The sequence below is a fragment of the Balaenoptera borealis genome, assembly GCF_965194805.1.
Source record: "Balaenoptera borealis genome assembly, chromosome: 1".
NCBI lineage: Eukaryota > Metazoa > Chordata > Mammalia > Artiodactyla > Balaenopteridae > Balaenoptera > Balaenoptera borealis.
In genome coordinates this window covers 43,137,110-43,151,590 of record NC_138860.1, presented here as the reverse complement: position 1 = coordinate 43,151,590, position 14,481 = coordinate 43,137,110, and the positions used below count along the sequence as shown (strand labels likewise).

Genomic DNA, 14,481 nt, shown 5'->3' with positions numbered 1-14,481 from the left:
CTGAGTTGGGTCTTTGTTGCTGTGCGCGGGCTTTCTCTGGTTGCAGTGAGAGGTGGCTTCTCCTGTTGTGGAGCATGGGCTCTAAGCACGCGGGCTTTTAGTAGCTGTGGCTCGCGGGCTCTAGAGCGCAGGCTCAGTAGTTGTGGTGCACGGGCTTAGTTGCTCTGCGGCATGTGGGATCTTCCCGGACCAGGGCTCAAACCCGAGTCCCCTGCCTTGGCAGGCAGATTCCTAACCACTGCACCGCCAGGGAAGCCCTGTTTTTTCTTATTGCAATGAACTCATTGCAGAATTTCTGGCACCAGAGCTGTTTTCTAAAGAAAACTAGAGAAATAAAATGGGATTTAGAGCTCACACAGAGGTATCCTGAGGATTAGATGGACCTGGCTTATGTTTGGTGCTTTGGAGATAAACCAAACAAGTGTCTCAGTCATTTTCTTGGGCAATACGGTGGAATCCTTTTGGTCATGGAGGAGGTGGTTTCTATTTGGAATCCACCACATTTCCTTCAACCATCTGGCAGTGTTTAGCAGTGAAGCTCAGCTTTCGGAATTCAGCTGGAGTTGAAATTGGCAAGTCGCTTATGAACAGGCCTGGTGTGGTCTCAGCTGGGCTTGATGGGAGTAATGGCCCCTTGGCTGATACACAGGAAGTTGATTGGTGCACATGTTAGTTTAAGTGAGTGGTTAGGTTCTGATTCCATTTCCTGTGATGCATTGTGTAGACATGGCTGAATAAATGTGTTGCCTTGTGAACTTGAACAGAACAGGGTAAGAACTTTGAGACAGGGTCTTTCTCCTCCATCAAATACTCCAGAACAGGGATGTGGCTAGGGGAAGAATGGGGTGGGGGATGGGGTGGGAATGGAGAAGGTTACTTGGGGAAGAGCTTCACAAAACAGTGTGCGGATGGGGATCTCATCAATGAACTTTCCTTCCTCCTAAATAACTCAATACAGCACTTCTAAAACTAGGTCGTTCTGGCCATAGTAGGTAGAAACTGTGTCCTCCAGATTACCTGCCTCTGCATTGGAACCCCATTCCTTGAATAGTTAAATAATTGTTTCATTGGATAAATGCATGGTGAGTCACCCAGAAATACCCTGTGTCCTCTGGAAAAGACTGTATTGCAGCAACAAAAATATCTTACGCCATGGATTAGGTTTTGGCATTGGAAGTGGTTTACCTTGTTATTTGGAATTCTGTACTGTTAATTATGGCTCAAGACTATTACCATACAATGATTTCTTTTGTACCTCATCATCTTCCTTTTCTGTGTGTGCACGTGTGCATGAATGTATCTTTGTGCATGCATGTATGTGTATGTGTACTCCATGGAATATTCTTTCTCAGGGTGGGTTTTTTTTTAAAATTAATTTATTTTTGTCTGCATTGGGTCTTCGTTGCTGTGCGCGGGCTTTCTCTAGTTGCGGGGAGCGGGGGCTACTCTTCATTGCGGTGCGTGGGTGTCTCATTGCGGTGGCTTCTCTTGTTGTGGAGCACGGGCTCTAGGCGTGCGGGCTTCAGTAGTTGTGGCACACAGGCTCAGTAGTTGTGGCATGCAGGTTCAGTAGCTGTGGCTCGCGGGCTCTAGAGCACAGGCTCAGTAGTTGTGGCTCACAGGCTTAGTTGCTCCGTGGCACGTGGGATCTTCCCGGACCAGGGCTCAAACATGTGTCCCCTGCATTGGCAGGCGGATTCTTAACCACTGCACCACGAGGGAAGTCCCTTTTTTTTTTTTTTGAAGTGGGGAGATCAGGTCTGGTTTAATGATTGGGTGGGAATGAGAAAAGGAAGTTTAAAATATGGGCCTCCAAAGCATAGGAGAAGTAAAAGTTAAATCTTTTTTTTTTTTTTTTTTCAAAATCAATTGTAGAATGTTTATGCAGTTATTGTGGACCCTTTATAGTTTGAATGTTACTAATTTTAGTGAATGTTACAATTTGAATGAAGTATGGACCATAAAATCATACCTCCAAATGTGAAGACTCCTTTTAGTGAAAGATAATAAGTCATGGTTGGCTTGTTAAACAATTGCAAAGTTTGCCCTCCCTTTCTCCACCTATGCTTATAAAAGGGCTCTTTTTCAACTAAAATGATTATCACATAGCCTGTCACTGTTTACATATATTACCTCATTTATCATATGCAAACTCACTCCTAGCCGTCCACAATATGGTGGAATATCCTCATACGGTGCTGTGCTCCATGAAGGAATTCAGTATAATGCAGAACTGCCTTGGACCCTTTTCAGACGGTTTATTAAGTACCCAGATTGCCTCATTTTAAGGGTAGCCTAAGCCCACATGATAGATCTCCTAGGAAAGCATCAGAGTGATGTTCCCGTGTCCCATAAATACCTATAATGAGACTCTAAAGAAAATCTTCGGGGAGGCACTGCTTTGTGATTTTTTTTTTCTTATACCTTTTAGATTTTTATGTCATTTATAGGCCTTCCAGCTTCTGCTTTTGCTTGCTTTTTCTCCTTTATTTTTAGATAACTTATGTTTTCTTTTTTTAACATCTTTATTGGAGTATAATTGCTTTACAGTGTATCGTTAGTTTCTGCTGTATAACAAAGTGAATCAGCTATATGTATACATATATCCCCATATCTCCTCCCTCTTGCGTCTCCCTCCCACCCTCCCTATCCCACCCCTGTAGGTGGTCACAAAGCACAGAGCTGATCTCCCTGTGCTATGCGGCTGCTTCCCACTAACCATCTATTTTGCATTTGGTAGTGTATATATGTCCATGCCACTCTCTCAATTCATCCCAGCTTACCTTTCCCCCTCCCCGTGTCCTCAAGTCCATTCTCTACGTCTGCGTCTTTTAACTTCTGTTTTCTGATTCTGTGCTTGATAGAGATGCCAATAGCATTGATGACAAAGATTCTTGAGGCTTGTCTGCTTTCACTTACCGAGTATGATGATCATGGTGATAATAGTAGCAGCAAAAGAAGTCACCATTTATGAAGTAGTTACTTAATGTGGGCCACGTGCACGTGGACAGGCATTGTCTCATTTACACCCCTAACAGCCTGTGGGTGACGGTTGTAATCACCATCCCCATTTTACAGATGAGAAAGCTCTGAGACCCTCGGAGGCTCCATCACTTGTATAAAGTTATCAAGACAGAGAGTGTAAAAGCTTGGAGATGAACTGACTTCAAAGCCTATTTTCTTTCTGTTCAGCCACATTTCATTTCCTCTCTGTCATCAGTCCCATTGGAACAACTAATGGGCTCACTGGAGCTGGGAAATGAACAAGAGGGTCAGAATTCACTCAAGCAAGTTGGTCTAAGTTGATAGAAATATAACCTCGGCTCTGTTCATTGGCATTTTGTTGCTCAGGAAATGCATAGATTTCTGGTAGGGACTTGCCCTTTGGAAAATCATGGAGGAAATGGTCCCATCTGAAAGTACAGCCGTTTAAAAATATCCTTTAGAGTATTTTGGATCTGCAGCTTTATGTAGGGAAGGATGTGTCTGGTTTTCTGGTAAAGTCAGAGTCAAAACTTGATTACAGATTTTGGTGGGGTGGTGATGGGGATTGATCTATATAGTATTGTTGAGGTGGCAGCCAGCTGGGGTGGGAAGGTCGGCACAAAAATGCCTTTGGAAATTAAACATTGTAATGAAATCATTCCTTTGAAGGCAGCTTTCCAGGTGTGCTGTAAACCATTCTAGGCTATAATTGAAATATAAAAGAATGCTTCAAAAGCAGTGATCTATTTTTTAGCGACTGTTGTGCTCATCCTGAAATCCTAGCATGAATTAATGTAAAGACAGGATTGGATGCGTAAAAGTATTGGTTTTAATCATTTAGCACGTTGTTCAAAACTTACCTGGCTGAGGCTTCAAGTCTAAGGGTGAAAATCTCACTCTCATCTCTCAAATCCCCCCATCATCTGCCAAGGACAGGCACCAGGGGCTCCTGTGGCAGCTGTGAAGAGGGGCTCCTTCCGCTCTCCCTGCTTAATGCGGGGGAGAGATTCGCTGCAGTTCATGTATAATGAAGTGGTCGAGGCCGATGTTTTTAAAAAGTACTCCATTAAAGCTTAAACAGTGAATCAATTTTCTGTTCCAATCCGGTACTGTATGAAAATATCTACACTGCTGAAGCTTAAAGTTGGCAGAAGGTTTCATCTTTGGAGTTGAACAGTAAGTTACTTTGTAGCAGGTGAGAGAGCTGTGTTTGCCTCTGCTCCGGTGCTTCACTAGCACAGGGAAGTCAGCCTTGAGATCCTAGAATAAGTCCCCACTGTCCCCACTCAGAATCATTCCCGCTTACCTAGCATAGGTGCATCAGTACCCACATGTACAAACAGCAGCAATGGGTAGGAATACTGCATCTGGAGACTCAGGGTAGATTACAGTACTGGGTACCTGTGGTTTCTTTTCATGTGTCCCAAAGTTCAAAAGTAAAAGCTGGATCCTTGTGTACGGGCTGAGGCACCAAAGGGGAGGTAAGGTGCTGGAGTCTTATTTCCTGTGTGGTCTCAGGATGCCCTTTGTAAGCGTGAACTGATGCTGTTTTATCCTTTTATCTAGACGCACTACTTTGGCCTTTGGTTTCTCAGCAAGAGCCAGCAAGCACGATGGGTGGAGCTGGAGAAACCTCTGAAGAAACATCTGGACAAATTTGCCAATGAGCCTCTGCTTTTCTTTGGAGTCATGTTTTATGTGCCAAATGTGTCGTGGCTTCAGCAAGAGGCCACAAGGTAGGTACATTTTTTCCTCCGCGTTCCATATAGGATGTGGATTAACTGTGAGGCTTCAGATGAAGTAGATGAGCTGGTTGATTTAGGGGTGCGTGTGTGTGTGTGTGTGTGTGTGTGTGTGTGTGTGTGTGTGTGTGTGGTGGGGAAGAGGGTGGCGTAGTAGTTGGGAATTGTTTACCAGTTGCTTTGCAGCTTTAGAATTTTTGTTTGAATCCATGTAGCTAACACCAGCGGTTCCCTATACTGCTAGTGAGGTAGCAGTGATCCTGAAGCAGGTAGAATTTTGTGTCTAGCAGCATAGACTGTGGGTAAAACCAATATGCTAGGATTTCATAAAAAATCAACCACCTAAAACCGTTTGGTCCACTCCTTCCCTCAAAATGTCCCCAAACAAAATGCATCATCAGACTCTGGATTTGAGGATTGAGAAGGTAACTGAAGATGGGAGTAGAGTTGAGGAAAGCGCTGAGACGGTAAGGGTTTTGGTTTCATAGGTTGAATGCGGGGAGGCAGGAGGCCAACAGCAGAGCGATCTGGGGATTAGCCCCGCCCTCCTGCTCATTGGCCGCTTTACCTGGGAGAGAAACCACGTGCCATCTTTGAAGTGATATTTTTCCCTCATCTGTAAAGTGAGGGATTTGAATGAGTCCCATACGTTCTGATAGTCTGCGATTCTGTGAATGAAACAAGTGCGTTTTTGTTGGTGTTTGTTAAAATATGCAGGTAGCGGGGGTGTCTCCTTATCATTCTGTTATTTCCGGTAATGAAGGGAATCGCATAAACCCTCTACTTTAAGCCTTTTCCTTGGATCATGGCATTCAGAGTGCTTGGGAAGCAATGCCAGTGGCATCCCAGGTAGAAGGAACAGTATTCTACTTGATTATTGCATGTGTCATTTCTTAGATTTTAAATTTCTGAAATAAGGATGCAGTTGAAATTTTTATTTACATTTTAAGGCGGTAGTGTCCATCTTCTTCTTTTTTTAACCCAAATCATTGTTAAATAGGTGGTATTTCTATAAACACAGGCCATGAGAGAGCCGACAGTCTGACCCAGGAAACCTATGTCAGTCTTTCAGGTGTCATTCATTTGAAGCACTTGACTGTGTACCATCGTGCACTGTTTTCAAGTGATTTCATTTATTTAAGTTCTTTCTGTCCAAGAAATTATCTCCTCAAATCTCCTCAAGTCAAATCAAAGCAAGATGATTTCCTCCATCTTTTGAATCCTTTACACAGTGTTAGGAACACAGCATTAGGGTAATAATAAATACTTGCTGATTCATGGCTCTTGGACCATTAAATGCAAGAGAATGAGTGCCAAGGATGAAACATGGACTATAAATTAATGCATATTGGGAAAAGTACAGCCCGTAAGAAAAAGAAAATGAAGTTCCTCTAGACAGATTTATTCTGTAAGGTCTGTTTAGGAAGAGCAGTTGAAATGGTGAGGGACTCAGAAATTGTGCTTTATGAAGTTAAAGAAAAAAAGATTGTTTAAGCTTAGAAAAATGAAGACTTGCAAGGGTACAGTAGCTGCCTTTGGACTCTCATGGGGAGGGAATTCTGTGTCAGCTCCAGAGCACAAAATTAGGGCCGGTAATAATGAAGTTCAAGGAGCTGAAAGACTTTGGTTATCTGGCTCGACATAAGAACAGAGTTTCTAATAATAAAGCCATGTAAAAGTGGAGTAAGCAGACTTATAAAAGGGCAAGAGCCTCAGTCTCTGAAAATGCTGTAGCACAGAGTGGATAGCCCATGTAGTGTCTTGTAGAGGAGACCGCCATATGGGAAGAATGTTGGAATCATCAGTGGTTCTCAAACAGACCAGGGCCTGCTAGATCATAATTACCCGAAGCATTTATTATAAATATGGATTCTAGGGCTGCACCAGAAGTCTGAACTGGAATGTCTCAGACTGGGGTTCACGAGGATGTGTTGTTTAAAATAAACAATATTCCTCAGGTAGTTCTGATGTTCATTCAGACTTGGGAATCAATAAGTTAGTTATCCTCTAAAGCTCTTGACAGTTTTAGATTTTCCAGATAAGTAAACTTAATGCTGCATTATTTGATTGTCAATATTTGCATTTATAAGCTGAAACAAAGAGTGTTTAAATCTCAAAAACTGAGGTATAGAGTAGGAACTTTTGAATTTCTTTTTGCTCGGTTAGGTTGGTTCATTTAAGAAGTTTGATAAAGAAGGAAAGAAGTGTTTTTCAACACAGGATTTTGAAGCAAACTCTGTTACTGTTGTTTGATCAGAAAAACTAACAGAAAATAATTCAAAACTTTGAAGGACGTTTTTTAGACTTAAACATTGGAACTAACCTATGTAGATTTCAGGTATAACCTTCTCTTTACGGGAAAGGATGTTTAAAATTAGGAGCCGGTTTGCATGAGGAGTTTTTTTTGGTCCTCCCCCTCCCCCACCCAGCATTGCAGGAATTTTTGTTGTCCCAAGGGGCCCTAAGACTGGAATGTGCCGGGGGGGGGGGGGGGGGGGTGGGGGTCAGAGCAAGGGAGGTGGAGAAATAATAGAGAAAAGTGTTGTAAATAAAGAAAGGAACATTGATAGAGGGAGAATGAAAAGAAAAAAGGAGGGAATTCCCTGGTGGTCCAGGGGTTAGGACTCAGCCCTCTCACTGCGGGGGACCCGGGTTCAATCCCTGGTTGGGGAACTAAAATTCTATAAGCCACACGGCGTGGCCAGGAAAAAAAAGAAAGAAAAAAGGAATACATATACTTGGGAAGGTTGAGGGACACCAACAATGACCCAGGTGTGATTCCCTGAGACTTACCCTGGGTTTTAGGCATATAGACTAGAGGGTAAAGGAGACTGGTTTGAAGAGAATAACAGTTTTAAGTGCTCAAGATTTCTGGGTTTGATATTAGAGAGGAATAGAAGAGCTAAATTCAAGGTGAAGAGTGCTACCAGTAGTCATTAGGAGCCCTTGGGAATCTGAGCCCTCCTGGGAGGTTTTAGAAGCATCTGGGGTCTCAACTGAATATTGAAACTGTCCTCCAGGCAGAGCAGCCAAGGAGAAGCAGTGGTGGGTGCGGGATTCCAGAGGAATGTTTGACGGAAGGCCCCAGCAGCATTCATGAGGAGCTGGTTAGTGACTCACTCCCCAGTCAGCCCCGGTTACCTGAGTTACCAGGCATCTCGGGTGGAGGTGGGCTTTGGCTTCTCTGAGAGCACCTGGGATCCGCAGCATCTGACACAGAACAGTTAGTCTTTGTGATGCCCCGCTGAGTAAGATGTTTGCCTAGATTAGAAATAGAAATCTGTCTTTCATTGTGGGCAACCCTTTGGAGGAGGCAACCATTCAACCATCTGTGCTTAAAAAATAAGCCTTTGTCTGGAGCCAACCACACTTGTTTTCACCCAACACATGTTTGCAATGGTTTGGATACTTCTATTTGAGAGTAAAACAGGTTCTATAGCATTAGTCGGGACCAGCCATTTCTTTTCTGATTAAGGACAAAGAGCTTGGAATTAATACTCTGTGTGCGTGTGCGCGCACGCGTGTGTGCGTGCGTGTGTGTGAACCCATATAAAGACACACTGGGTGAAAGAAAGATATATTTAAAAGATGTATATTTCATTTCTCATCTTCAGACAGTCCTACCCTTGAAAACTTGCAGGTTAATACAGTATTTGGAAAAATACAACAAAAATTGGAGAAGGATGTTGATTGCAAACTGTTTAAGAAGGTGACTGACTTAAGATTATCAAGTCCAGGTTCTTTAAGTTAGAAAATCGAGAATCTTTGTTTTTTGACATTAATTTTGATATGCTTTGTCTCATCTCGTTTCCAGGATATGACTTTTGCAGAACAAGTCTCTTCGTAAGTGAGGGAAAAAGGCCAAGATACTATGGGGAGTGGGGGATGACATGGACAGTTCAGGACCTACGTTTAGGTGGTAACTGAATAGAAGACCAAAGATATCAAAAGGAGAATACACACAGAAGTACACATAAAAGGGGAAAAAAACCAAAACAAAACTCCTGATAGTCTTACAGAAGTGTGAAAAAGCTGGTGAAAAGGACACACTGATAGACAGATGAGGATGAGTCATGAAACCATAGGAATTAAAGAGATTAGGAAGAGAGTTTGTTAGCCCTGTTCCAAACTGTAAGATGCATTACCTTGGGGCTTTAAAAATGTTAGTTTTCCTCCTTTGGTTAAAATGACTCAAGGGATGGGACCACCATATTTTTTTCCATTTTGCTTTGTTTCTCATCTCCCTTTTCGCCAGCTTGTCTACTCAGCAAAGGGACTCTGGCTAGGAGTTCATCTTCCCCCATGCTGTCCTCCTCCTGACTCAAAGGAAAGATTTTTGTAATGTGTTTTAACGATGTGCATAGCAACAGGCTCATTATAAACACATGGTTTTCAGATTTTTTTCTGGACACAGGAAGAAAAAAGATGGTTTGTGAGAGGTGGAGAAATTCTTAGTCAAACAGAAGGATCCTTAATAATAGCCAGGGGAAACCAGAAAGCTGTTGGCCAAGATCACTGCTTTTCGTTTAGGTCTGGGGTTTTTCCAAGTCTTCCTCCAGTGAGGAAGTCCCTCTTTAGTTTTTTCAACACTAAAGAGAACACTTTGAAGAGAAAAAGTAATTTTTGAAGAGTGAATTGGCTTCAAGGTTGAAGTTGCTGAGTGTGTACATGGTTTCTAAAATTTTCAATTCTGGGACATTTTTCTGTTATCAGAACATGTTTGTCTTTGCATTATCCCTGTTGAATGGTCTGTTTGCATAGTGCTAAGGGGCTTCTAATTGTCCTAATGAGGGCAGATAACCTTTCCTACTTTTCCAGAACACATTTGTAGCCTGCTGTTGAGGTGTGGCCGTCCACCTTCCTAGAGGTAAGCATCGTTTTGATGCAAAGCAGTGGAACCACTGCTGTGGCCAGCACTGTTGCTCTACCGGCCAAGGACAGTCTTGACACATTGTGGCATTCTGGTGGAAACTTCAGGTCTGTGGGACCTGTTCCAAGCTCCCTCCATTTAGTGGGTGCTGCCTCTGTGTTTTCTGCACTTCTCAGCCTCTGTGGGTCACTCTACTCTTGGGATCACCGTTCTCCTTACACGTCTCAACTTCTCTAAAGTACTAGACTATGAGTCTATATTCTAGTCTGCTCGGTAAAACTGCCTAGCAGTTATTTCCAGAAGGATTTTGAAAAATACTTAATCTCTGTATGGGCTTCTAGGGGGCATTCTACAATGTTAAATGTAGCTCCTGTCTGGGAAGAACTTACTGGACAACGTGTCATTCCACTAACTGTAAATAAATGCCCACATTGAAAGCTGCACTGTTTAGGTACCATAAAGAGGGTGAGTGCATTTTTGTTGTGACGGTGAGTGACAAGAGAGTTATGTTATTACATTGTTAGACTATGGTGGGGGGGGGCAGTGGTAACTCCCCTTTTCTTCCAATTACATAGTTTGGGCCTCTGGCATATTATATTGATGGCAAAGCCAGATTAGGTGAAGCCTTACATCCCCATAAAGGTCAAACTGGTGTTTTTTTGTTTTTAAAACTAGGTTTCAAGAAGTGGTTCGAATGACCTTGCAAAAGCTTTCTTCACCTTACCTTTCTAGTAAATACCTATGGTTTCCCTTTTAGTCTCTTGCCATCTGCCTTGAGTGCTATTGTAAACAACTCAGTGTTCAACCAGTGTTTAAAATGTCTCTTTTAAAAGCTCTAATTATGGTAACGTTTCCATTTCCTTTTACAACACCATGTATTTTGTTCCTCCGGTTCTGTGAATTCTTTTATTATTTTGAAATGTCATTTTAATGGCTATTTAAAGTTTACCCGTGGGCTGGGAAATAGGGACTCTCTTCAAATCAGACTTAAAATTCAGCATGAATTCCCTGTGGATAATATAATTTGCTGAGAATGGCAAATCCTCCTCCTGGCCAGCTCCAGCGAGTGAATGAGAACTTGTTCTCTCTCTGTTGATGATTGAGAACGGAGTTGTTTCTGCCAGATATTTTAGATATTTTAAGATGCTGTTTATACTGGGATTTAATCTCAAACATCATTCTGTGTGGCTAATGTCATGTATGATGAGATGAGAGAGGAAATGGCTGTCTGCAACAAGCAGAGCAATCTTTAAGGCGAGAATTGCTTTCCCAAAGGAGATGAGTTGATGAAAATGTTAGTTGCCATTTGCATTATTTTTCACTTCAACCTTTATTTTAAGTACCTGTTCCGTGTTAGACACTTTGCTAGTCAGTGGGAGTACAAAATGAACAGATCTCAACTGTATCTCCAAGCAGCTTTTATTTCATCTCCACATATTTGACTTATTGGAGATTGGAGTTTGTTTGTAAAGCTTACCCAGGGAGCCTGGTAAGTGTCTTCCAGGACCAGGACCAGCTTCATGGACCTGTGACCTGTGCAGTTAGTTACACAGAGCCCCACACTCAGAAAAGCCCTGCACTTGGCTTAGTGCACTGCTGTTGTTCTTCTGAAATTCTTAATAATTTTTTTTTTTTTGGCCGCGCCTCGGGGGACGCGGTATCTTAGTTCCCCGACCAGAGATTGAACCCATGCCCCCTGCAGTGGAAGCACGGAGTCTTAACCACTGGACCGCCAGGGAAGTCCCTGAAATTCTTAATAATTTTTGAATAATGAACGCTGCATTTTCATTTTTCACTAGACTGCAGATTTTGTAGCCAGTCCTGCCCAGGACAGCCTCCTACCTCCATCCCTGTTCATTCATCTCTGCTTGTTTTATTGTTGCCTTGTGACTTGCTCTTAGCTCTGGGTAGATCTGAGTCTTCTGTTATGGGTGTGGTCAAAGAGAAAAGGTAAAAAAACAAACAAACAAAAAACCACGGGGGAACACAAATAAAATTTTCATTATCTCTGCAAATATGAAAATAAAATTGAGGTCCTGGTAACCATTTCTGCTCCTGGACTTGACTTACCGGAAAAACCTGCAGAGTTTGGGGAACTGTTATAAAATCAGTGGAATTTCCTTTAGGGAAGCTGATCAGTTAGCTTATCTCAATCCTCAACTAGGATTTCCTCATGTTTTGCTGTGAAGAAGATGACTCCACAAAGTTTATACTTTTCTTAATTAAATCAAAAGCACACCTTAGTGCCTGCCTCATCATACCAAGTCTTCCAAATGCATGGAATTACTTTTTATCCTTCTCTTTCCCCTCACGGGAAAAAGATCTAGTTTGCAAGAATATGTAGGGAGATAGCTATTTAGGCAACACACTGCCAGTAGAACAATGAGGTATACACAAATAAAATGAAGTTAACACTTAACCACAATCTGGGTGTTTCTTTGATATTCTTTCCCTTTAGGGGAGAGAAAACAAATGGTAAAATAAATCAGTATTCTTTAATAATATCACTTGACATTATTATTATTTATTGTAGGTGTTCTATAATAAGTGGAAAAATCGGAATTTCAAATGGAAATAGGTCCGTGGCATCATTCGTATTTCAAAAGGAGCCTTCGTGTAATGTTAGGTTTCTTTAATGCATCTGACATTTGATTTTCACCCTTTATAAGGCAAGATATGCTTCTCTATGCTTTAACCATTAGTAAAGCAAAGTTTCCGCCAAATAGGTGAAGTATCAATAGTATACCTCAAAAAAAAAAAAAACCCCTTTGCTTTTAAAGTGTTAAGATTCTCATTTTCAATCGTACGGTTAATGTGTATTTACTAGTATTTGATGATCTATTCTGAAATTCTCAAAAGCAAACAAAAATCATGTGCTTCTCTTGAGCTGTTTGGAAAATAACTTGATATCTTAAGCAAGGGTAATACTTTTGTTCTTTGTGTATTCCTTGATTTTCAAAGGTACATTTATTCATTTGTTTATTCACTCATTCATTGATTTCAAATAGTTCTTTATCAGAGTTACATTGCAGAAGACTGAGAAAGATCCAACATTTGACTCATGAAACAATAAAGATTTATAAGAGAGCAGGGTTTAAAATTTTAGAATATTCTTTTTTTTTTCCAAAAGCTGGTAGAACATGATGATCCCACACAGCAGTGTTTACCTTCAGCTGAGGGATGGAGAGAGGGGAAAAATAAACAGAAGCGATGGGAAGAGGTGTTTTGTCATGTCAAAGCATGCCAGCTATGTTCTATGGATTTTTAAAAGACATCCACTTCCTTAGAAAGTATTCCTAGGATTTGTAGGGGTATCATTATAATGGGTGGGATTGGGAATGTTGTGTTAATTTCAATACTGGGGTTTTAAAAAAAACTTGCGGGGAGAGGCACAGGAAGTAGTAGATGTTTTAGAATCCTTTGCTCTACTTTTTCTGGGATCTCAGTGCAGGAACCTGAAGTTGGGGCAGAGTGGGTGGGGAAGGAGGAGGGAAGTGGCAGATGTGCTGTATTCCCACGTTAAGGAGGCCTACAGTGTCAGCAGCAGCAGCCTCTAGCGAGCACAGAATCCTTTTTTGTGCTTTATGGTATAGCTGTTTTCTGGCCCAGTACAAGACTTCCATACCTACCCAGCCTGAGAATATGATAATTCTATGAGGTTCTGTGGAAGAACGTAGTTTGTATTCCATCACCTGATAGAATTTAATAATAATAATCGTGAGAGTGGCTAGCATTTATGTACGAGGTGCTGCACTAAGTATCTTAAGTGATTACCTTTTTCGGTCCTCACTACAACCCTATGAAGGGGGCTCTATTATTATTCTCTGAAAAAGGATTGTGGGGTTTTTTCCCTAACAGAAATTTTATTACTAATAAGCGGAGATTTCGTCCATCAAAGTAGTTGAATCTTTTACTTTACTTTGCCAGAGAAATACTCTTGTCCACATGTCCCTCTACTCCCCAGCGTTACCAGAGAAACGGGAGGTGGGGCCGTTAGTTCCTACTGAAGTGTCAGCAAAGAAATCCAGAGGGCTGAAGTACCTGTAAAGTCAGAGATCATACGCTGGCAGCACAAGAGCTGATTCTGGTCTACTGGTGGGTTTTGTTTTACCTGGACCTTTTTTTTTTTTAAATTAATTAATTAATTAATTAATTAATTTTTGGCTGTGTTGGGTCTTCGTTTCTGTGCGAGGGCTTTCTCTAGTTGTGGCAAGCGGGGGCCACTCTTCATCGTGGTGCGCGGGCCTCTCACTATCACGGCCTCTCTTGTTGCGGAGCACAGGCTCCAGACGCGCAGGCCCAGTAGTTGTGGCTCACGGGCCCAGTTGCTCCGTGGCATGTGGGATCTTCCCAGACCAGGGCTCGAACCCGTGTCCCCTGCATTGGCAGGCGGATTCTCAACCACTGCACCACCAGGGAAGCCCTGGACCATTTTTTTAAGAATTGAATTTGGATGCCTTACAGATAGGTATAGGCTGTCTAGTTTGCCCAGTTCCCCGACTCCCTGTGGTGTTATAGTCAGTGACATGGACTCCTTCATGTGACCTGCTGGCCCTGTAGGCATTTAGGTTGTGACTGCTGATACTTGTGCTTTCTGTATAACCTGAAGTGCTTCTCGGTACTGGGATCAGCCCATACCTCCACGTTGGCCCAGTTGGGTTTATGCCACTCAGAGTCCAGCTGTCGTAACACTTTAGCCACGTACCAGAAACTGAAGATGGTCCAGCTGGATGTGGGAGTATCATTTTCCTTACATCCTCGTCTGAAAAGTTTGTTTCTATGTCAGGTCGCTCCAGGGTGCTAGATGACATGTTCTGTACTTTATGTAGTGGAGATGTGGCTTAAGTCTTTCAGATTTTTCCCCATTATTGTTTCAATATCTGC

At 42.2% G+C, this 14,481-nt stretch overlaps 1 protein-coding gene across 4 annotated transcripts in view; it reads left to right on the top strand.

Moving 5' to 3' along the window:
- The window catches only part of PTPN14 (protein tyrosine phosphatase non-receptor type 14), a 168,561-nt gene that overhangs the window by 75,014 nt on the left and 79,066 nt on the right, over positions 1–14,481 (top strand). For 3 of the 4 annotated variants that reach the window (XM_082401376.1, XM_082401375.1, XM_082401377.1), the window contains one exon: positions 4,552–4,721. In XM_082401376.1, the coding sequence (XP_082257502.1) occupies positions 4,552–4,721 (170 nt within the window). Of the gene's footprint in view, positions 1–4,551; positions 4,722–8,341; positions 8,437–14,481 lie in introns of those variants that run through there. The other variant, XM_082401378.1, reaches the window with a different exon arrangement.